Consider the following 23,355-nt stretch of genomic DNA (forward strand, 5'->3'; position numbering starts at 1 on the left):
GTGGGAGTGAAAAGGGGGTGGCGTGGGCAGACAGAGCTCTTACAAGTGCAAAAAGGATAATACACTCTGGAAACTTCCTAAAGGAACAGTATAAAAAAGGAGTGGGAACAACTTAGCAGCCCAAGAAGCCGAAACAGTTGCTTAAAAACCATAACTTTTAATTCAAAATTGAAAAAAAAGAAAGAAGTTATAAACTTTGCTATGATAATCCTTTACATACAAAACAAATTTGAATTAAAGCATATATGAAGTGTTAAAATACTTTAGTTATCCGTATTCAAATAATAATATTAATACGATCTTAAATTTAACATATTGTAATACTTCAAAATATATGTTAGTTGTACTAAAACAAATTCAATAAGAATGAAAACTATGGCCAAGTTGCAAGATGTTTACTGAATAAACCATGTTGGACCCATCTATTTATAATCGAGGCTTCCAGCGCCTAAACCCATAATTTCCACCCTGTCCCCATCGTTCAAAGAGGGACGAGTTCCACCAGCCAAAGCAACTTACCAGTAAATCTCGTTGGAGGTAATCATATTGGTGGTCTTGTAATACTGGGCGGCGGTGTAGCTGCTCATTCTGCCGAAGTGTTGTTACTTTCTGGGGGTGGCGATATGGGGGTTCTCAACCAGGTCCCACTAACTAAGTCCCTAGTTAGCCGCTCCTCTTCATTTATGTATTAGGTAAATATAGTTAAGGCAGAATGTTCAGTGAAACGGAATCGTTTTTTATTTTGCTTTTTGTTTGGAACTAGGTTCTTGTATGTGAGTGTGTTTTGTTTTTGGACGGTATACAAACACTTTGGCACCGATAAATATGAAGATGACGAAAAAAATCAATACGTCGAGGGTGAGGAATTTCAAAATTCACTTTGAAGTCCGTGTTTCTTTTTTTCGCGATATATTTTTAATCGCAGTTGTGTGTAGATGGCTATATAAAATATATATATTTAGATGTATATATGATTTTAAGGGACGTTTTTGGGGATATTTAAGCGGTGGCCGCGACGTCGACTGCGGCAGCGGCGGCAGACAGGCGAATACATACACGTACGCGAGGGGCGGGGGGCGTGGCGACGGTTGGTAAATTTGCGAAATTCTGCGGCACTTGTTTGTGTATTTCTGAGTTATCTAATTAACTCGACTAGTCTGGGGTCACTCCCTGCTAATTAGGTAATTTTTGACATTTTTTTCTTTTGGTTTGGAGAAATACTGCTAGGCGGAAAAGCGTCTGCGAAAAACTAACGTCGGCTAACTGACTGAAATGGAGTACTGAACTGGGTAAAATATTTCCATTACTGAAGGCGTCGACGGCAGCCAAAGCGGCTCCTTCGCTCTCCGCTCGGGAAAAGTGAGAGAGAGCTGAGAGGAAATGCGGAGAAAATAGAGAGCGAGAGTTTTCCAGACAGATGTCTCTGGTGCGGGTTGTTTTTTTTCTTCCTTCTCTTTGGAGGGGGTTGCAAAAATCACAAAATGCAGTTGGGTGGGGGGAAGTGCAGCGGAAAATGTGCCTCCAAAAAGTAACTGGCGTCCAACGTGGGGAAATTCACCACCAACTCCCCCTCAATTTTAATAGGCCTGAGAAAAGCTGGCGGGAAAACGCTTCGCAAATAGTTTTATGACGCAATTTAGTGAACATTAAAAATCGTTCTAAAAGCGACCATTAAAAGCAATTTCCGGAGAGCACAAGAGAGAGGGAGAGATTAAATTGGGGGCAGAAAAAGAGAGAGAAAGAGAGAGTCGCGTGCGAGAGGGTTGCAATTTATTAGCTGCTTTTGTTTAAATCATAATACAAGAAGGTAAACAAAACAAAACATCGTGCAGAAAGAAGTTCAAAAAATATGTTTTATGCAAAAGCAACCGCCAGGATATCCTCGAATATTCCCCTTCTTAAATATCCTTGCAAAATGCAAATAACAACGGAAATTTACCGACAGGCAGTCAACCCTTATTTGCCAGGAAGAGGACGAAAGAGAGCCCAAGAGAGGGAGAGCGCGGCATTGCCATCGCGAATGCTAAAGAATATACACTGTTAAAAATAAAGAGTTGGAGTAAACTACATTTAGTACAACTTAAAATTTTAAAAAAAAAAATTTTATTTTAAAATGATTTCTTTGATTGTTAAGCTCTAAAAGGAACCAGACTCCCCAAATAGCAACATAAATTAAAATATTTTTACACCAACTTCTGATAAGATAAACTCGAATACCGAACTTTGATTTGTATGCTAATAAAGCATTCCAGGCTGTGGGAAACTTTTCCCTAACCCAGTTCATCAACTCTTATTGAGTTATTTAGTGGGTAATCGCACCGAGCAAAATAATTGAGGTGATTACCATAGTTACCATAGTTTGGATGGTTCGACAATGGGTAGTCTCACCCCGAGGTCGCTCGACATCGTTACCAATGAAACTCAAAGACCCACCGAGGAATCCCAGGCGCAGACACAGTTCCCATATGGTTTGTGCCCATGATTGGAGAAGTGCAGCATGAAAACCCAGAAAAGTGATAGCTTCCAAATGCACCACCCTCCACTGTCTTGAACTGGAAATACCCGGCCACACATCCCATATAAATATATATTGCGTGTCTGGTGCGTGCTCAAGTCTTGCTGGCTGCTCCATGGGGAAGATCCCAGTGGGTTCAGTGGGTTCGGCGGCTATGTGGCACTTTCTATGGCCCCGTTGCATGCAACCTAATGCAGTCTAACCCACACAAAGGTCTCTTTCTCCGGCTCTTCCCGCAACCCCTGCTTCCCGCCATTTCCTGAGCGCTTCCACAAAAGAAGCAGCGCCCTCAACTTTAATTCTTGGGCGCGCTTTTCAAATGCAAGCCGAGCAATAAAGTATTTAATAATCAACAACAGCAGCAACACCAGCAACATCGACAACGGGTAATTGCAAACTGCAATTGTGAGATGCACTGAGGAAAAATGGTGTGACTAACACACCATTATTATTATTATTATTAAAAACATCTATATTTTTAAAATGAACATGACTAAGTTACGGTTAGGAATATATTTATACAGCATGCGAATAATATCATGAGTATTAAAAGGTTATTCTAAAATATATTTTCCACAACAGATTTCTCTAAATAATTTAAATATTCTGAAAATTTAACTGCCACTTCTCACACAAAGGAGAATCCCAACTAATGCGGATGGCATTTTATCTTAGTGTAGCCACCCAGCAAGCCCACTTCGTGCATTTTATTGTGTGAACAGAAATCAACTTGGAAAGAAGTTCAAAACTCTGAATGGCTTCTCAAGACATGAATATTTCAGCGAGCTGCAATGAGGGGCTCCAAGGGAGTGGCAGCGAGTGAGGCGTTTTGGGGCACAAACGGGACAGAAGACGGGGAGTTAGTGTGGGAGCTATTTGCCCCGGGGTCCACGCCCATCGAATTGGGTCAACTGACAATGTAGCGCATCAAAAATGCAACTGCCAACGAGGATACCAAAACAGAAAAAGAAATGAATAAAAGACAATTTTCCGTCAGATAAGAAGGAAAAGTTTTAATCTCGCCTCCACCTAAGACCAACGAAAACAAACAAAAGCTGAAAGATCTCAGGATGAAGAGGGATCCAACTTATGAAGAATAAACAGAAAAGAGCAGCCACAATATTTTCACATTCTTTTTTATCATTCTCCAAATGGAAATGAAACGCGGAAAAGATGATGATGATGATGATGCTATGATGAAGATGAAGAGGGACTGCTGCGCGAAAGGAAAGACCAACTTCGAGATGCTCGAGATGAATTAAGCGCAATGGCAACAAAAGATTTTCCCTCTTGGCTGTCATAATATTGAGAGAACGCCCAAGGCTGTGGGTGGGGTGTGAGGTGGACATATATCATATCGAGCGCATGGAACTGGGAACTTGGGGAACGAACTAGTCAGATGAAGTTCCAGGGAGATGACAAGTTATTAGCGGGGCGTGTGTTTACTCCTCAAACTGCACAGTGCATTTCGTGGCCCTAGGGCTTATTGGCTTCCTGTCAGATTCATCGGATAGTTAATGGTGCCTCAAATTGATGATCGTCGCGAAGAAAATGGAGAGGATCAAAATAAGTCTGGTTTTTGGGAGATCTAGAAATTATTTTTCTTAGATTTCAAGAAAATATGTATATCAGTAACTTAACAATAAATTAATTAAATTTAAAGATATACTATCCATGTACATACTAACTAAATTTTCAAAATGAAAACTATCCTCATTAATAATCCTATAAATATAGAATCAAGAATGCACCGGTGAACACAAGTTCACATACCACCCGGCCAAGAGCCAAACATCTAAAAACAAATTATTAAAATGCATAGGAGCATTTTAGACGAATTGGAGCAGTGACCGTCCCCCATCTGAATATTTATATATACAACATGTGCAGCACACTACATCATTGTACATATTTTCCCCTCATTTCGTTGTTTCATTTCGTTTGCAAAAAGAAAAAATCCCTCAAAAAGAAGAGAAAATGTCAGCAAACGCTAAAGAGCACTTCATGTACCCACGACACCATCATGCAGATGAACTGGAGGAGAGAAAATGAGACTTGTTGGGTGGGAAAAGGAGGAGCGCCAGAGGAACATGGTGAGGAACACGATGCAGAACATTGGGCTGGCGCATGGTAACACATAAAGTCAGCGAGCAAAAAATTAATGAACATCGAGTTAATGAATTCGGGAATACCCTAACTAAGATGGGGAGATTGGGTTCTATTAAAAACTAAAAAAAAAAATTATGATACGGTTTATTTAATTGGATCACAAATCCTTACTGAATGTCAAAAAACTATTGTAATTTTACAATGTTACAAAAAATGTGCGATTCATGCAATCATATACATTTCCCTGATTCACACTGGTCTCAAATTTCACAAAGAAAACGACATCGTGAGGCATATAATGAAACTCTTCAGAGGGTTGATCCCTTGATAAGGACACGGAAATGATTTGACTAATTCTTGAGCAGGAAGTTTAGCTCATTGGCATTTATAAAAGGGAATCACTTTCGATATCATTTGTAATGGGATTAGTTATAAGTTTCAGACCCAGTAATTTGTTATGTTACATTTAACTTGTTTATTTTGAAACATTATTTTGTTTGTTTTTAAAACACCGACTGACCTCCTGTTAGTCTTGTTTTCTGTCTGGGCTCTATTTGTTTGGGATCACATACTGAGCTCCCGAATCCACATACCCCACCAGAGATCTTGACATGGAGAAAAGGGAACGCGGGTGCTTAGCCTTAGAAGATGAACAAAAACAAACAGAAATGCTGTTACACAAGTGCCCGAGTGGCAGGCGCTGGCATCCTCCATGGAGCTTGCAACATTCAGGACGCCACCCCTCCAGACACCCACTTCATGCGCCACCCCCTCGTCCTCCTTGAGGACAAAGAATGCATGCCAGCGAACTCGCTCGTCAGTCACTCGGTGAAAACTCCCTTTGCTCCCCAGGGGTGGTTCATTGCAGTGCAGTTGTCTTTTTTTTACAGGAGGGGTTTCGAAAAAATGTCTTTTGAAATACCTTCTCAAAAATGTATATAACAATCCAAATTTATTAGTTGTTGTAGCGATGCAATATATTTTAAAAACTTTTGAATGTTAAATAATAACAAATATGACACAATTTTAGATTCATTTATTATTGCGAATTGAAACTATTTGTGCAAACATTGTTTTCTATTTTATTGTGTTGGAGTACTAATTAGTATAAGTGTGACCCTTTTCGCATTGTACTCAAATTGTAGAAATAAGAAGTGTGACCATTTCCTTGCTTTTTCATCGTCATACTTATTAAATTCGGGATCGTAGTAGCTAACTTCTCTTTAATTTTGTCAAACAATTTTAATTTCCGCTTCTTATTTTTAATAGGTCTTAAACTTTTTTCATTAAATTAATCTTTCCCTTCTAAAAAGTGTAAAGGTGACCTAAAACTCCCCAAAAACGAACCCCTCCCGAGAACACCCCTGACTTTTGATGCTAAAGAACTGCGACGAATCGCAGGACAAAGGCTGAGGATAAGGTATGAGGCTGTTGACTGCACAGGACGATGACGTAGGGACAAACGCGGAAAAAAACTGCGTTGAGATTTGCTCCCTTTTGGCATGCCCGCACATCGTCCCACGGATTGCGGATTGCAGGGCGGAGGTTCTGAGGATGCATCTGAATGCGAGATGAGAATGAGAGTTGAGAAATGAGAGGCGTGTGTGTATGTGTGTTTTGTAAAATTGAAATGTGAAAATGGGACCAGAGAATTTCCCCGCCATACCCCTCGGCCCAGCCCCCAATTTTCAATTTTGTCAGCGTGTGCGTGTCTTTGTATGTGGTGGAATACTTTTTCAGTTTGTTAAACTCTATTTTTAGAGCTCTCAGCGGCCATGAGAAGGAAAATTCAGCCTCACGAGTGTGTGTGGGGGCGCTGGCTGGCTTAGTTTTCCCGCAGTTTCCACTGTTTTTGTTTCCAATTTATTTTTTTTTTTGAGCACTGCGCTGCATGTTAATGCGCTAAACACGAATTTGTAATTCCAAGTTGGAGTTATCGAAACATTCAAAAGAGTGGCAGAGGGAGTGATATTTCCCAAGATACAAAGTGTAAAAAAATCAATTCTGCAATTTGTCATGGGATGGGTTGGGTGTTAATTAAGTGTGGCAATTAAGGGGGTGGGTGGATCCTATATATACATATTTCCAGCCCTTCAGGTCGCAGACGCCGTGGCAATTAACGGTAACTCAATTTTCACCTGTCGGATCCCCCAGCCATCTATTTTATTTATATATATTTGCCTCCAGGTGTAGGTGAAAACCTGTAGCCAATATATGTAACGAACATTTGTTTGCCTTCCCACGGAAAAAGCGGAGGATAATAATGACCATCGATTATGATGGCAATGATGATTGCCAGTTGCCTGGTCTCAAATGGGTAATGCAATCCGCTAATGCAACTCTCCAAGCGTTTAACACTAAGCAGAAATCGAATACGAGAGCAACTTATCAAACAGTAACAGACGCAAAATGCAAGTCGGTAATCAATACACAGGTGGAACTGGGAAATCGAACTGGATATGCTCTATCCATAACTAACGAACTCGTCTATTGTTTTACTAATTTTATTAAGTAATTACTTAAATTTCTGACACAGTAACAACCAATCTTTTGGTCAAGGAGGTAACCTGAGATTTCTTTGTTCCACTGTCATTTTAAAAGCCGAAGAAGTAATAAGATCTCCTCTAGCCTTCTCACAAAGTGTCAAAGCTTCTTGGCCATTTCAGGGTATCTGGCAACAGGTAACTGGTTGTCAGTCAACACACCTGCCCCTCCGGCTCCCCTCCCCCCTTCCTCCCCACCAATCAATCCACACTCTCCGCAATGGCGATCGCGGGCCATGACGGGGCTGCTGACAATCGATTAATGGCACATATAAATGGCTATCTTCTGGTTGGCTAGTTGCTAACCAGCTCAGCATCAACGGTTGCTTGTAAGTTACACAGAAAAAAATGTATATTGGATGTTAGCATTCATCTAATTTATTTTTATTTAATTTAAACAAAATTAGGCAACGTTTACTATTAAAGCATTGTTTACTATTAACATTCTAGCAGTTTAAAGAAATTTAAAGAATTTATTTGTGTCTTTAAGTGATAGCCAAGGAAGAAAATTATTAAATTAAATTAATTAAAAAATAATAATACTTTTTGGTTACTTTTTAAACTGAATTATTGGTTATTAGACAACTGAAAATGTCAAAAAGCACTAAAAATTTCTCTATTGAGAACAACATTTAGTTTATTTAAGTAGATTCTTTGTTTGCACAATTATTGTCTTTCTTTTCAGTGCAAAACCGGTGGCCAACTCTCTTGTGGTCAGCTCACTTCGAAAATATACATTCAATTTGCATGTGTCTCTCATTTTCGACTCGTTTTCATTTTCGTTTTACGTTTTTGGCTCACTACTACGCTTTTTCTCCTGGTCGATGAATGAAATCCACATAAACAGCATTTAAAAACACGAAATTATTATATATTGTGGGCGTTTGGCCGAGTGCGTTCAGCGGCGCCGCTGTGACGCTCCATTGGGTCACCAATAAAAATAAAAAATACTATAAAAGTAATAAAAAACAAAAGCAGCGCCAGTCTTCTGGCGTCTGCGCAACTGCGTCCATTGACGTTGGCGATCGAGCCGCTCAGACAATCTTAAGGTCAAGATATGGCAGCAATGCTAATTCGGGGTACAGAAGGGCCCCGGGGGCATTGGTTTCCAGATGACTGATGAGCAAGACAAAAGTGAGTTCGGAAAAAACGCACGAGAAAAACCCACAAAAATTCATATAAATCGCAATATATTTGTGTGATGGCTTTTTCGTTGGTCGTTCTGCAGGCGCCTGCCTACACAAGCGAATGCAGCGCAACAGTTCGGACAAATTGGGTTATTAAAAGCCATGATTAATAGCCGGAAGTTTTGGACACGTTTTAAGTACATCCAAAAACTTAAAATCTTAATACCAAGCCGAAAAAAGGCATTTAAAAATATTTTACTATTCCAAAAAGGACTTAAAAAATGTATTATTTGTTTTGTTACAATATCTAAAAGCATACTTTTTTCAAGACAGTTGCCAAAAACTTTATATAAGCTCCTATATTTTAACATTAGTATATTTACATAAAATTATAAAATATTTTTTTAATACAGTATATTACCCTTATAAATATTATTTAATTTTTTTTTAAATTTTTAGCCCCAACATTTTGACAACACTATGCGCAACGCTCACACGCATCAGCCCACAGCTGTTGAATATTTTGAGCTTTTAATTTTCGAAAAAGCAACAAATAAAAATTTGAATATTAAGCCCGAGGAAGAGGAAGAGAGGGCGCTGCACTCTGACAAAGAGCGAGGGAAAGCCGAGGAAATTGAGCAACAACGCATTTTCTTGGCACTCGCCTTTTGGGGCGTGCCTGAAAGGGGGTCGCAGGGGGCCCAAGTACTCTACTCAACCATGGCGATGAAAAATAACCAAAAGAACAGGGATCCCCACAGAATTTGGGTCAATGTACACAAAATACACATTCACGCCCCGCAAGCGAGGGAAAATAATAATTTTTCACGTTCTTTGTTGATGGTTTTTTAATTTTACAACATTAATATGTCAAAAATCGGAGGGTGCATTTTGTTGCTCTTATTTCCAAATAAATGCCCCTCATTTGTTTTCCCCACCCATTTCGCCGATTTCTTTACGACTCCAGGCGGTGTTAATTGATTGAAGGGGGCCACGATTTGCGACCCCAAAGTGGGTGGATGGGTTGTTACCCTGGGGATGCAACCACAACCGGAAGTTGTCAGTCAGTCGGGCAGGCGAAATTTATTTCACATATAAGATAAGTGAGTCAAAGCACTAAAACCAGAGCGCAGATAAGTTGAGTGGAGTGAACAGATAAACAGATGAAAGATGTCGCCCCAGACATTTTGAAAGACTGTGTCATAGGCGAGAGCGACCACCCAGTCCCATCCTCATAGATAAGACAAAGGCCTCGAGAGCCCACAAGATGGTGATGGAAGTTTATTGGGGTGGAAAATATAAAGTGATTACATAGTAAAAGGCTCTAATGGTTTGTTTTATCCCCTGCTGAAACTAATAAAGATGTGAATTATTAAAACCTTTCAAACCAATAGTTTAATATTAGTTCCACTTACCAAAATAGTGATTCATTTAACAACAAACCATTAGATATTCATGATTTTTGAGTATATAATAACATTTATGAATGAGGGTTATATTACAAAATCATGCTGCATATATTACTTTTTATGGTTTTCTCTGTTAGCCTTTAAAGGAAATCCGCTCGATTTCTTAATGGCCTTCAGTGGATTTCAAGCATGTTCTTAATGAGGTTTTGTATTTTTTTCTTTGCAACGATAAGTAACAGAAACAATTGAATTTACTTTAAAAATGGAAATTAGTCATAGGCTATAAAACTTACGCAAACAGCTGCTGGCATCAATCATCATGATTTCACTGGGTAAAACTATTTTAACGAAGCATTTATTGATTTTCGAACGGTTGACAAATTTTAATGGAAAGGTGCATTAGGCATTAGGTGTGTAAAAGTTTCTTAATAAGGCAAGCTGCAATTGATTAAACGCAACTTCTGTTAGCAATTAAATTGTTTATTCTAATTTGTATTTAAGGCATGGAAACTACAAAGTAGCCCCGATAAGTTGTTCAAATAACCACAATGCAAATAAGACATCAAATGCTTCCCATGCAATCGTTTGCTCCCACCGAAATCAGCCATGTGGAACCCTTCCCAAAACTAGAGCTCTTCCCCATGGACACGATTTCAGTAGCTGATCATTATTTCCAGCCCATCGCCCATCAGCAGCGCCACTTCCTTGGGCCAGAGACAAAAGCGAATCCCACAGTTTTTGGCCATTATACATAGTTGGCTAGCTCGAAGTCTCTAGCACACGATGGCCATTTTTGGGGCGCATGCGCAGCCGTCAGAACCGAGCAAAAATTACCAGAAGATGGCCAAGACCGGGACTTATGGCCATGTAAAGCGTACTGGGCTGCTGTCAATGCCAAACACGATTGACAAGCCACTGGAGCAACGAGAGTTCGACTTGGCATTTGGCTTGGCTCGGCTTCGATTTGGTAGCGAGTTCCGCTGAACGGGGGAAAATCGACTCGGAAGTTGTCACTTTGGGCAGGGACAACATGAACGCATGTCTCATCAATCACTGTATCTTGGTATCTGCGTAACGAGCTGCACGAGTTGGATCCCAATAAAAAATAAGAAGGGAAACAAGCAAAGTACCCTCATAACATATGCAAACGGCTAAATCCGTAGCGGGACGCCCTCTAATTGATTACATTGTTCGCCTGCAAACTAATCCCCCAAAGACTCTAAGCCAACTGGAATTTTTCGCAAGCTTTTTTTTCTATGACTTGACAGTTCAGTTCGAGCGCATGAAAGTCGGTCTGGCAGTGACATTGTTTATTAAACATTTCATATAAATGATTTTAATTATTATTCTTCGGCTGGCCAGCGCGCGACGATGATCTCACTTTTCGATTGAATACTGAAAATTTCATTTTCGTTTATTGCATGCATAATAAATGGTCTAGTCCGAAGCACCGACACATGGTTCGCCCAAAACCCAGATGTGCTCGGATCACTGGAATAACCCAGAAAAGCGATCAACTTAATTGTGTTAATTTGCAATAGAGAACTTTGGGAGGGAAATTGTGGCATCGAAGCACTTCCTCAACTGAAATAATTGAGAGAAATTACTGGAGATGGATAAGTACTTTGTCATAATAATGGACACAACTGGGGGAACTACATCAATTGGGTATACTATTTGAATAAAAATATTAATTGTTTGCCCTTAAATAAAAAACAATAAAACTGTATTGTTTCTTTTATTGCTTTTATACATAAATGATTTGTAACCAAAATCGGAAATACAATAAGGAAATGAGAAACCGCTACAATATAACAAAAATGGTGATGAAAGATTTATAGCCAGTTAATGTTTAAGCCATGAAATAGTCCCAACAATCTCAACTTCCCACAAAAGGACTTAAAAAGCCACAGCATAAACCTAAGGACTGTTCTCTAAACAATCATGAAACCATCTAGTTATCAAAGATATAAAAACAAAACCTCAAAAAATCTTACGGAACCACAAAAATAACACCGTAAAAAATCAAGCCAAGCCTTTACTAAAATTGTTTTATGGTTTAAGAACCAAAAACTACTTGTGGTTGTGCAGAAACCACATGGGTTGTGTTAAAAACGAAAGACCGCAATGGGATTCACTTGAAAATCAGCATGTTATTACGGCAATTACTATCTCATTTTCAACTCCGCCCCCTATAAAAAGTTTTTCCCATCTGCTGGTGCATTTAGATCATCCAACCCACCCTTGACCCCCAACTTGCATGTCCGTTTGGCATATCTTTTAATTAAAACAAAGGCTTCTGCTCAAACCTCAAAGATATTTGCAGCACGCATGGCTTCCACTTTGACCACCAAACTCCGACCGCCAAACCCCCATCATCTACGCCCCCTTTATAATGGGACGACCGCAATCTCCAGTCCAAATGTTGCATGCAAATGGAATGAAAGAGTAGTGGCACGGAGGGCAGAGAACTACTTCACCTACTAAAGTCACAGAATACAGTACACACTCATTAAGAAGTCTGAAAACGTTATCCCATCCCCCCCTCGTGACCCCCTCGAAAACGCCGGCCCTGAGCATTTTAAAGAGGGGCGTACGAAATTAATAGACTCTCCACTACATTCGCTTAATTATCACAAAGGGGCCCAGTACAACAACAAAAACACTTTTCAAATGGGCAAGTGTTTTCCACCGCCCACACCCCCTTTCCCATTTTCCTGCGGTGCGTGTGCCTGCTTTATTAGATGATGATAACTGGCTAATGAGCTGAACTCTGCGGCAAGCCAAGCACAGCCATTATGGCAGCACGGTTGAAAATTTCGCAACTGATTTTATAAGGTAAATATCGTACCAAAAAATGCAAACCTATTTCTATATAAATAAATTAATATTTACAAATTTTATTTTATGTTTAAGATACAATTTGACTAATTCCTTATACACAAAACTCACAAAGAATTAGCTTATTATTTTTGTACCATTCATTTTAACTTCATTAAAATATGAAGTAATATATCTCCTACTCATCAACTTTATAAATGTATCTCAGATTGTTTACTGTGTAGTTTCTTAGTGTGAGAGCTTAATAGTGGAGTGTGGAGTGACCAAATGCAGAAGTTTACCCAGAGAAAAACAGCAACCATAAGCAGGGGAACCTCACTCATAAGTCAGAAAGCTGCCCGCACATTTTCAACAACATCTTTGATCTTGAGTTTTATGTCTCATCGTGACATACTCTTTCCCACAATGGAAGATAAACGTACTAAGTGCGTGTGGCTTATCGTGTACAATTTATCTAAGAGTGGATCTAAGCTATGGTAAACATTTGCACATTACATTTAGTTATGCTAATTGAAAGGTAACAAATTGTGGCGAGCTAGGAAGGAAATGGACTCCCGAGGGCACACATTTACCTCATAGATAAATAATACTTGGCAAAACAATTAAAAATCATATTTTGTTTATATTTCATATTCTTTTCAGAATCTGTATATACAAATTGGAACTAATAAGTATTCAAAGATTCATTTAAACGTGGAAAAAATAGGGAAGAATTAGTGTTTATAAACTTATTTATTGTATTATGCGAATAATACCTTTACCAGTCCAATGTTATAGCTCCGTTTTATAAAAACAAGATGTTTTCAAATATTCTCAAACTAATTTGGTTCTCTAATAAGGTTGAGAGATTTTTCCGACCTGATATCATAAATTCAATATTTAATTAATTTCGTCTCCTAATCACTTGATAAGCTTCATATACAAATGCGCATTAATTTAAAATTTAAATATAACTCTTAAAGAGTATAAATAACTTCGATGATCTTAAAGTTGATGTTGTTTTTGCTGTTTATGTTTGAATGCTTTGGCGAAGGTGAGCTGCGCGCAAAAACAAAAAGACGTAAAAAACAACAGAAACGCAAAGCGAATAATTGGAAGAGCCCACGATTCTTCTAGCAGACCTTAGAGGCCAAGAAGCCCCGAAATAAAGAAAACGGTTAAAGATAACTGCGCTTTATTTGCGCCCCTTTGGGTATATATATCTCTTTTTACAGATTGTCTGCGGTGGGGCATGACCGCATGCAAAACAAAGTCAGGTACGAAAATTGAGATATTTCCACCTTTATTCGGCTGCCAATGGCAAAGGCCAGGCGTATCGTTATTAATTTTCCCTGCCTGTTTACCTATGCATTTGTCGGGTTAATCTCCCCCGAAAGTGATCGAAACGCGGTCTTAACATTGACTTCCCAGGAGACGGTTCTTATCGCCCCAAGTAGCTCTATTGGTTATCAGCAAAGGAAAACAGAGCGATAGAGCCAAGCAAATAGAGAACTCTAGTTCGGGCCGATCGATAAGCGGAGGGCAACTGTAGTTCTAACAGAGCTTATGACTCACTCAATTTGGCAAACAGCAAATACACCAGTATCTAATGTTCTGGCAACGATAAGCGTTGTGAGTGCTTTTATGTGCGGAAATTCCTATTGCGCACCCAATATTGCGGCCACGACTGTGTCGATTAGCCCACAGGTAGCCGGGAGTGCAAAAGGGGTTGCAAAAACCAGTAAGTCGGACTTGGACTTGTCAGCCTGCAGCTGCCAAGGTGGCAAGGACAAGGGGCCGAATGTGACTCAACCAGAAGTTGAGTCAACGACAACGCTCGGGGCAAGGAAACGCCGGGGTTGGGGTTCAAGGAAATGCAGCCGAAAATGGCGATCCCAACCAAAAAACCAAGGGTTCATTACTACATTTCAAGATTCTTGCACTTCTAAAGTACTTGATTACCAAACGATCTTTAGTTTTTTTACTAAAACAATGTCGGTAGATCTAATGAAAAGAGGGTAAATACAAGGTTTGCCACAAATACGTGCTAAAAATATCTCACTTTACATAAAAGTGCTTATCAGAATAAGGCAATCTAGAAATCAATGTCTTATAAACTTGTTGCACCTAGACAATAAATAAAAATGAAAAAAATGTGCAAATTAATAATGATAAAAATAATCGAATATATACATAGGCCTTGACATGAATCTGGAAAGCTAAATGCCGCCTTGATAAGAAACACTAGGGAAGAGATTAATGGATGTACAGATGTATTTGTGTTTTTATGACAAAATATAAAAAGTTCCTGAGGAAAACACAAAAATGATGATTACAGCCTCTGAACTGATAATTTAAATTGATGGAAATTTTCGTTTCGCTTGGCTAAAAACATAAACAGAATTCACTCTGTAATAATTATTATAATAGTATAATTAAATATATATTTTCCCAAAATGTATAGTTTTACTTATCAAAATGTATTGTTCTAATAGGAAATCCTTTTTAGAACCAAAATGCCTAATAAGATCTGCTGGAGAACCCTTAAGACACCCTTATCAGTAGGTATAACCATTAACACATTTGTAAATACACACAAATATCTTTCAGTCTTAGCTAGGCACTTACTTCTCGTCGAGATCAATGGGCAGCCTCTTGAGCTCCGACATGTCCAGCTCGAGGCGCAGGTTGGAGACCTCGCACAGGAGGCGATCGCGTTCCAGGCTCAGCTCCTTGATCTTGGCGTGTAGGGCATTGTTCTCCCTCAGCAGCTCATCCACGTTGTAGGGGATCTGTATGGCCTGATGGTGGGGCAAGCCGATCGAGAGGGGCAGGGAAACGGGTCCTGGCACAGGTACACCTGCACCCACACCCCCACCCCCGCCGCCAACTGGCCCGCCCACCGGGTTCTCCACGAACATCATGGAGCTGGCCATCAGCAGGGATTGGGTCGTCTGGTGGAGCAGCAGCTCCTGATCGCCATCCGAGTTCTGCGACAGATTCTTCAGATCGGCCTCGGACATGGTTCTGCGGCCTTTGTTTCTAGCTTTTAGCGGGGATCGGTTGCACTCTGCGGATCTTTATGGCCAAAACATTATAGCCCGGCCACGCACACGCACTCGCGCGAATGAGGGAGGCGGCGGAGAGGGCGATAAAGCGGTGGAAACAGGCAGGGCAACTTTGAATCTCACAATAAAGAACTGAAAATGCAGCTTGCTGCGAGCCAAAAATCTCGCTTGTACTTGGTAATGCCCTTGGACTGGCACTCGGATTCGGATTGGGATTCTCAGCGCTTCCCTGCTCTCTTTGGGCACGCACAAAGCGGAGCGCGAGCAACAATTGGATCTGGGGATTACGGATTCGCGGAATTCTACGGATTTTCAATTCACGCGCGACGACAACGCGACGCACTTTTTCGTTCGACGTTTGGAAACAGTGTGGCCGTGCGGGGGGCGCCGCAACATACCAGCAGTGGGGCCGCGGCTTAGATCGGCGAAAATACTCTTTGGTATTTAGAAATACCACGAGTGGTATTTAGCCCGCCAATTTGAATATTGAAACCGCCTTGCATATTCACTTTTGTTGATCTCAATATAGTAGCTCCCTTGAGAGCTATTTAAATTAATTTAGAAAATTTAATAAAAATAAAGCTATTTTCTGAAATGTATAAGAATAAAATATTTTTAATAACTAAATTAATTTGTAATTATAGTCAAATTCTTATTTTCCATTCCTGGTTGATCTAGTTCACTCTCAAAATATTCCTTATATTAGTAACCAAAATAAACCGGCATGGAAAGTTCAGTTCTAACGATTGTTCTTATTACAGGACCCCCAGGTGACACTATAGTCCACCAAAAGTATTTGCTTAACCTTCTTTAACTGGGATTACGCTTTTCAGGAGTGGGCAAAACGACTCTAGTCCGCAAGATTTGCTCGTTTCTGCGGGACAAGGAACACCTGCTCCAAGGCTTCTACACAGAAGAAGTGCGAGGCAAGGGAACAAGCCAAAGAATCGGTTTCGATGTGGTAACTTTGGCAGGAAAACGGGGATTCCTGGCTCGAGAGCAGCCAGGAGACCACCTGCGACGCCCCAAAGTGGGCAAGTATTCCGTGTTTGTCCAAGATTTTGAGGATCTTGCATTGCCGCTGTTGAACATCAAGGACTCGCAGTCAGAACCAGCGCTCCTAGTCATCGATGAAGTGGGCAAAATGGAGCTGTTTAGCAGGCGTTTCGAGTCGGCTGTGGTTGATCTTCTAAAGAAAAAGAGACCCTTGTTGGTAACCATACCCGAAAAATCCAGCTTACCTTTGGTGGAACAGCTGAGGAAAACCCCAAACTCAGTTCTTTACCAAGTGACCAAATCCAATAGGAATACTTTGGCAGGCGAAATCACAGATCTCATTGCAAAGTCTCTGCTTGTAACAAAATAAACTTGTTGGTCTTTTTATTAGTGGCTAGGTGTATAAGACTTGTGCTCCCGTTCCTCCGCCGATGGGAGGTCTTCATATGCTACGCCTCCCCGGAGGACATGGAATTCATAGCAGGTGGCGGCATGGATGAGGACAGTGACTGGGACTCGCTCTTCCGGGTGGATCGCTTGCGTACTCGCTTCGTTTCCCTGGCCCAGTCCATTTCGTTGTAGTGCTGCTCGGAGGCGGTCCAGTGGTACTCCTGTCGGCTCACCAGTTCCGGGTACTTCTGCTCGAACTCCTTGTCCGGTGGCAGCAGCAGCTCCCAGCGTTTTGTGGTGTTCACCCGGGCCACGGTCTTCAGAACGTCTAGCGTTTCCGCCGGCGGCAACTGGGTGGCGGCCATAACTTGGGTTCGGAATAAGTAGGGCGTGCGGGAGAATCGGAACAGCTGGGTAGGAAATGTAAGCCATTAGTAAGGAATGAATGGTTCTACTAATCACAGGCACTCACTATATAATCTCTGGCGCGGATCATCTGCTCGGCGGACACTCCGTTGGCATGGGAAAGCACATTCTCGGGGAAGACCACCTCGGAGCGTGGCACCCAATTGCCGTGCAGCAGGATGCCCACCTGGGGCAGCAAGGCCACCACCTTGTCGGCCGCCACATGCGGATCCACGTGCTCCGTGAGTATGTCCATCAGGTCGCTGAAGGAGAGCATTCGGGCGTCCCGCAAGAGCACGGTGAGCTGCTCCAGCAGCGGCATAGTTTTGAGCATGGCCTTGTTGTAGACAGGAAGGACCTGGGCAGCAGCCGTAGCAGCAGCCGAGGGCGAAACTGGCTGCACATGGTCATCGTAGGGCAAAAGCTTGCGCAGATAGTCGGCAGGACCCAGGGCCAAGGACGAAGTACCCTGATGACTGGTGGCGAAGAGTTTCTGGCGCTCCAGCTCGGCGGTGGGCGTGCCCCTCGAGTGCCAGTAGGCCTCGCACCAAGGTTCATCCGCGATCCTTTGAACGAAGCCATCATAGGTGCCGACACGTTGCTCCTTGCCGCTGTTCTTGGAACTACCACGGGCGAACTTGACCGTGACCTGTTGCAGCACCTCATCCTCGTCCGTGTCCTCCGTCTGCGCCTTCTGTTCCGCCTTCTTGCGCTTGTCATCCTTATCGAAATGGCTGAGAGCAGGCCGCATTTGGACTATGGAAGTAAGGGGTGACAAGTGGACCTCGCGATCCGTAAAGATGCCCACTATGTACTTGGACACGTCGGTAATGGATCGCGAGCTGGTGAAGGCCTGTTTGTCCATGATGCCACGTTTGTATGTGGGTCGCTCCTGACCTTTTGGGGGCACGGCTCCGTAGGTGTTTTTGCCATCGGCGGCCACCGCGAACTGTTCGCCCTTGAAGCGATCGAAGTGCGAGGAATCAATGTCCAGGCCGAAGTCCACCTTCACCTCCTGGGCGATGGGTTTTACACAGCAATTGACAATCACGGAGTCATCGTGGTTCGGCAGCTCCGTTTTCGTGGGGTACTGGAACAGGTACAAGCTGTCCTGCAAGTTCTTCGACAGGAACACGGGTATCTGGCGGGGAACGGAGGTGGTTTTAAGGATGCTGCTGATGATGCCACACCCGTACTCACCTCCTCCACCACGGGGTCGTCCTCGTCGTCCATGATTATTTTAAATTCGGATGGATTTGTCTGCCTCACGGTGCACGCCTAACTAGCGTCGGGCACTTTGCAGCACTGCGCATTCGCCTGTCGCCGCTTACCAACACTTTAACAGCTGATTGGTACAGTGGGATAAAAGGCCACGCGGTGCACCCAATTCTTATTGGAAATGAAGTGAGGTTCGTAATAAAATTTTAATGCGAAATATTTCATTTTTTACTTTTTATCATGAGTAATAAAAAAAACACTTAAGTATTGGATGTATTTCAAACAAGGTTTTCATTATGTCAAAAAAGTCCCTGTCTTTATCAATAATGTATGCAATCTATACGTATCTTCCTATGTTAACAATTTTCAAAAACAATTTTTTGCGCAAAAAAAAAATATATATATAAAATATTTTAAATGTTGTTCACCAAATCATTATTTTTGTAATTTTTTATAAACCTAGAATGAACTTACATTAAAAACAAACATTAAACACATTATTGTTTAAAAGAAAAGACCACACTTTGATTAAAAAAAAAAAAACACGAAATGTGTATTTCCCTTATCTGTCCTACTGTGCAAACCCAGAGTGCAAATCAATTTTCCCTAAACCGATTGGCGATACCGATTTTTAATCGCCCGCGACGCCCGGGGAAAATGTCTCGTCCCACCGCAACATTAAACATATGTAGTATATATAGTCTATGTGCTCTTGGCCCGATGCATACATAACCCGATCATGTTCACGGTCACGTCGGAGATCTACGGCGAGAACAACTACCAGACGACCCGCGATGGCGGCAAGGTGGTCTCCAAGTTCCGGTTCGTCTATCCGGTGGAGAAGCTGGCGAGGATCACGGCGGATAAGGATGGCGACCTTGAGGTGCCGAGGCCACGACGTGGCGTGATCGAATTGGAACATTCCGAGGCCACGGAGCTGCGCTTGGTGGGCTTGCAGGTGTGGCGTGGAGCCCTCCTGCTGGCGGATTACCTTTTCTCGAAGAAGGATGAGTTCTCTGGGAAAACCCTCATGGAACTGGGAGCTGGCGTGGGCCTAACCAGCATAGCAGCGGGCATACACAATCCCGGAAGGATCTTCTGCACGGATGTGGATCTCGGCTGCATACTGAAGCTGATCCGCGGCAATGTCCAGAGGAACTCCAAGCTGCTCAGTGGAAAAATCTCAGTTCTGGAGTTTGATTTTCTGGCCCCAAAGGAAGAGCAATCCCAGGATCTGGTAGAAGCCATAGACAGCAGTGATATCATACTAGCTGCCGATGTCATCTACAGTGATACCCTGACCGATGCCTTCGTCTCCGTGGTGGATAATCTCCTGGAGCGAGGTCGCCAAACAGGGAGACCCAAAACCATTTACATGGCTCTCGAGAAGCGGTATGTGTTCACCCTGGCGGATTTCGACTCGGTGGCTCCCATGTACGAGTACCTCATCCGGCAGACGGTCAATAAGCCCTGGATCATGGAGCACCTGCCTCTGGATTTTCCTCAGTATTTTGAGTACGACCGGTGCAAGGAGCTGGTCCTCATCAAGATCACCAGTCGTTAGTGGACTGTAAGCACATAAAAGACGTTTCTCGTTCTAGATTCAATTGATACCCTACAGTACCTTACTAACTTAGTTAATTTGTAACGTTATGTTGAGATATTCTTTGAATTAAAATGCTAAAAAGATTATACCCTCTATAAACCCAAACCAACAGCATATCTTGGTATTATAAGAACGCTTTTATTTGTGATAGTTTTTGTACTTGCACCAAGTAATTAGGAGACTAACAAAAGTAAGTACAAAAACCTTGTCTTTCAGAAGTACACGATCTCCCATCTAAGATTAGTCAACAATGTCTGCTCGAATGAAGAATGACCCAATGGAATAAATACAACTAAACTAAGCCCTGAACCCGTGAAAAATCGGAAGCGACTGCTCGGGATCAGAGATCCTGCATGGCCAGAATGATGTTCTCCAGCGCCTGTCGAGCGTCGGTGGCCGGGAAGTGCTGGAGAACAGCCAGAGCGGCAGCCGTGTGCTTCCGCTGCAGCTCCTTGGTTTTGGCCAGCGCCGGACCGGCCAGGATGGCCTTGTGGATCTTGTCGTAGTCGATGTTATCCACCGACTGCTTGCCAGCCTCCAGTTGGGCATACATCCCGGGGTCGTGCTCCAAATGGAAGAGAACCGGAGCGCTGACTAGGCTGAAGGTCACATCCAACGGGAGCTGGGGACACTGGAAGGGCTCGGCATCCAAGCAAGCCTGCCAAGCGAGCGCCAAATGCTTGCCAAAGCGGTACGCATGCCGCTGCAGTTCCTCACTCTGGCCGGCCAGCTTCAAGGAAGCCTGACAGGACTTGCCCAGCAGACTGCCGGCGTTCAGTATGTTGCGGCACTCCCATTCCTCCTCGGGGTTACCCAGAACCTGGGCAATCGGCATGGGGGTCATCACGTCGTGCTCGTTGAAGTCCACTCCAACGCTGAGGGAAGGCCGCTGGAAGGTTCCTGGCTTGTAGGGCAGAGGGTTGTTCTGCTCATCGCGCTCGCCAATGAATTCCGATTCGGAAAAGTCGCGCACTGCCGACGAAATCAGCTCCACCACCTCCTGGTTGCGCAGGTTGGCCAGCTCCGCGCTGGAATGGCCCAGCAGGTAGTCGCCGGTCAGCAGGCCGATCTTGTTGCCAAAGGACATGTCGTCGTAGGTGGCCACATCCTGGCCAGCCTGTGTGCTCGACTGCAGGTTGACCACGCTCTAGAGGAGGGAGTAAAGAGGTGTTATAAGTGATATGGGTACTTTAGGAGTTCTTAGTAGTTTTTAAAGTGCCCCTTATCGATTATGTTTAAACCGCAAACAACTCATCAACAATTTATGATAATTTGGCCAGCTCCGTCAAGTAAATTGATGGAAAGTTAGATGCCTCTGCTCAGCTTGTAAGCCGTGAAACTAATTTGCATAAAAAGACGCTGACAGCGAAACACTAGCAAGGGGCCGAGTGGTTTCTTCATGAGTCACTTTCGAATCTAGTCTGCCATCCGAACTCCAGCTTACATTGTGCACCAGATGCGAGATCCTGATCATCTCGGTGACCTCGGCCAGAGCTCTTTGTGAGTGCAGCACTCCGGCGCTCTTGTCCTGCTCCACATCCGGGACACTGGGAGCATGTCCCGCCGCCTTGGACACCAGCAGCACTATCAATCCCCAGGCTTGCATCGTGTTCTTGCCATTGTAGAGCAGGTGCCTGAACGGGAGACATTTCGGTTAATAATATGTACCAGTTATTAATCTGTAGATCCCAGAACCTGGTCAGCAAGACCACTTACTTGGCCGTCTTCATCAGCGGATGGGCGCTGCCCACCAGCTTGCGCAGGTGCAGCGCCACATTGGCGATCTCGTCGCTGAGCAGCCAGCGCAAGCTGAGGAAGGACGTGGGATAGCCGACGATGCGCTCCGCCTCGCTGACCGCCCTGTTCCAGTCGTGGCGCGGGGGCGGGGTCGCCACCTGCTGGCTGGAATGCTTTCCACTGGCCGTCGACGTTGAAGTCCAGCGAAGCTGCTGCTGCTGCTGTTGCTGCCGTCGCTGGAAAGTGAAAGCTGGCAGCGCAGGCGCAGCTTGGGCGCCCTGGAGTCCCTGAATCTCGGCGGGAGTCCTGCGGCGCAGCTGTTGCATAATCCTTAACCCACTGGCGCGGTACATGGCTGTCTCCTGTTTGCTGGTACGCCTACGAAGCACAATTATTTGCTGCTGCTGCTGGGAAAATGGCGTTTTTGGCTCCGCTCCGTTGGGTCGACCGTCGAAAAGTGAAATCTTCGAGGTTCGCTCCGCCGCTGCTGGCGTCGCAGTCGGCTTCACCTGCCGCCGCCTCGTCTTCTTCTTCGCGGGCGTCCCACTTTTACAGTTGGTCGCTCCGCCGCTCTCAGTTGGCCGCCAAGCGCTCTGTTGTTTGTTTTTATTGCCGCACGCAGCCTCATGGAACCTCCAGGGGGGCGGGTGTCTGTTTTTCGTACGGCCTTTAGCGGGAACAGGTTTTCGCCCGCCTGGGCGACAGAGGTGGCCAGCCGTCGATACAGTCATCGATAAGTCGATGCACTAACCTTTTGGAAATATCGATGTTATATTCGATTGGCTCGATTTATTTTTAAACTTACGCGGGCTTATAATAGATAAATGGTTCGAACTTACACTTATTGGTTAGAGTCTTAACTACAACTATACACCTTTGGAGAATTATTTTATTTAGTCTTAAGCCATGGTTTGTGTTCAGGGTTTTATGGTTCGAACCATAAAACTTAACTTATAAAATAAAACACAAAAACATTTATTTTTATAAATATTTATTTTACCTCGATCAACCAACTTAACTGCTATAAAAGCGTTGAGAACTTAAAATTTGTATAAGAACTAAACGAAGAGCAATTTTGCAGCTTCATGACTTCAAAATATAGCAAAACCTATAAAAGTGGAGACTTGTCTATTTATCTTTAAGCGAAGGTTATGAACTTTGTTTTATGAGAAGACACACACCATGGGTCGAAAATAAATAAGTAATTGTCCGAACCATTCGATTAGATATATGGCGCTATCAAGTAGTTATCGGTATTAAATATATACATCAATCGAATTACAACAATCGATACTTTAATATCGGTACTTATAGACCCCGCATAAAATATATTCGATTAACACGAAAGCTCTTCCTCTTCGATTTGAAGGGAAAACATCGAAGCATCGATGTTATCATCGATCTTTCCCACC

General features: G+C 43.0%; 5 protein-coding genes across 6 annotated transcripts in view; 2 read left to right on the forward strand and 3 right to left on the reverse strand.

Moving 5' to 3' along the window:
* The window catches only part of LOC108028266 (IQ motif and SEC7 domain-containing protein 1), a 42,409-nt gene extending 26,453 nt beyond the window's left edge, over nt 1-15,956 (reverse strand). The window contains exon 1 of one of the 2 annotated variants that reach the window (XM_017099959.3): nt 15,152-15,956. In XM_017099959.3, the coding sequence (XP_016955448.1) occupies nt 15,152-15,546 (395 nt within the window). In that variant the 5' untranslated portion in view covers nt 15,547-15,956. Of the gene's footprint in view, nt 1-519; nt 1,268-15,151 lie in introns of those variants that run through there. The other variant, XM_017099963.3, reaches the window with a different exon arrangement.
* Nucleotides 15,957-16,248: 292 nt separating this feature from the next.
* On the forward strand, nt 16,249-16,984 carry LOC108028768 (cancer-related nucleoside-triphosphatase). Its single transcript, XM_017100743.3, has 2 exons — nt 16,249-16,361; nt 16,425-16,984. Exons 1-2 carry the CDS (start codon nt 16,316-16,318, stop codon nt 16,955-16,957), a joined length of 579 nt encoding a protein of 192 aa, XP_016956232.1. The 5' UTR covers nt 16,249-16,315; the 3' UTR covers nt 16,958-16,984.
* LOC108028767 (DNA-directed RNA polymerase III subunit RPC5) lies at nt 16,944-18,702 on the reverse strand. The gene is made up of 3 exons (XM_017100742.3): nt 18,583-18,702; nt 17,450-18,523; nt 16,944-17,387 (listed from the first exon to the last, which is right to left on the reverse strand). The coding sequence occupies exons 1-3, from the start codon at nt 18,613-18,615 to the stop codon at nt 17,037-17,039; spliced, it is 1,458 nt and encodes a 485-aa protein (XP_016956231.1). The 5' UTR covers nt 18,616-18,702; the 3' UTR covers nt 16,944-17,036.
* A 510-nt stretch (nt 18,703-19,212) lies between these two features.
* LOC108028669 (methyltransferase-like protein 22) lies at nt 19,213-20,311 on the forward strand. The gene has a single exon (XM_017100602.3). The coding sequence runs from the start codon at nt 19,340-19,342 to the stop codon at nt 20,162-20,164; it is 825 nt and encodes a 274-aa protein (XP_016956091.1). The 5' UTR covers nt 19,213-19,339; the 3' UTR covers nt 20,165-20,311.
* An 11-nt stretch (nt 20,312-20,322) lies between these two features.
* On the reverse strand, nt 20,323-22,650 carry LOC108028668 (all trans-polyprenyl-diphosphate synthase PDSS2). Its single transcript, XM_017100601.3, has 3 exons — nt 21,923-22,650; nt 21,651-21,840; nt 20,323-21,353 (listed from the first exon to the last, which is right to left on the reverse strand). Exons 1-3 carry the CDS (start codon nt 22,294-22,296, stop codon nt 20,547-20,549), a joined length of 1,371 nt encoding a protein of 456 aa, XP_016956090.1. The 5' UTR covers nt 22,297-22,650; the 3' UTR covers nt 20,323-20,546.
* Between the last annotated feature and the right edge of the window lie 705 nt (nt 22,651-23,355).

The sequence above is a fragment of the Drosophila biarmipes genome, chromosome 3L (genome assembly GCF_025231255.1).
Source record: "Drosophila biarmipes strain raj3 chromosome 3L, RU_DBia_V1.1, whole genome shotgun sequence".
NCBI lineage: Eukaryota > Metazoa > Arthropoda > Insecta > Diptera > Drosophilidae > Drosophila > Drosophila biarmipes.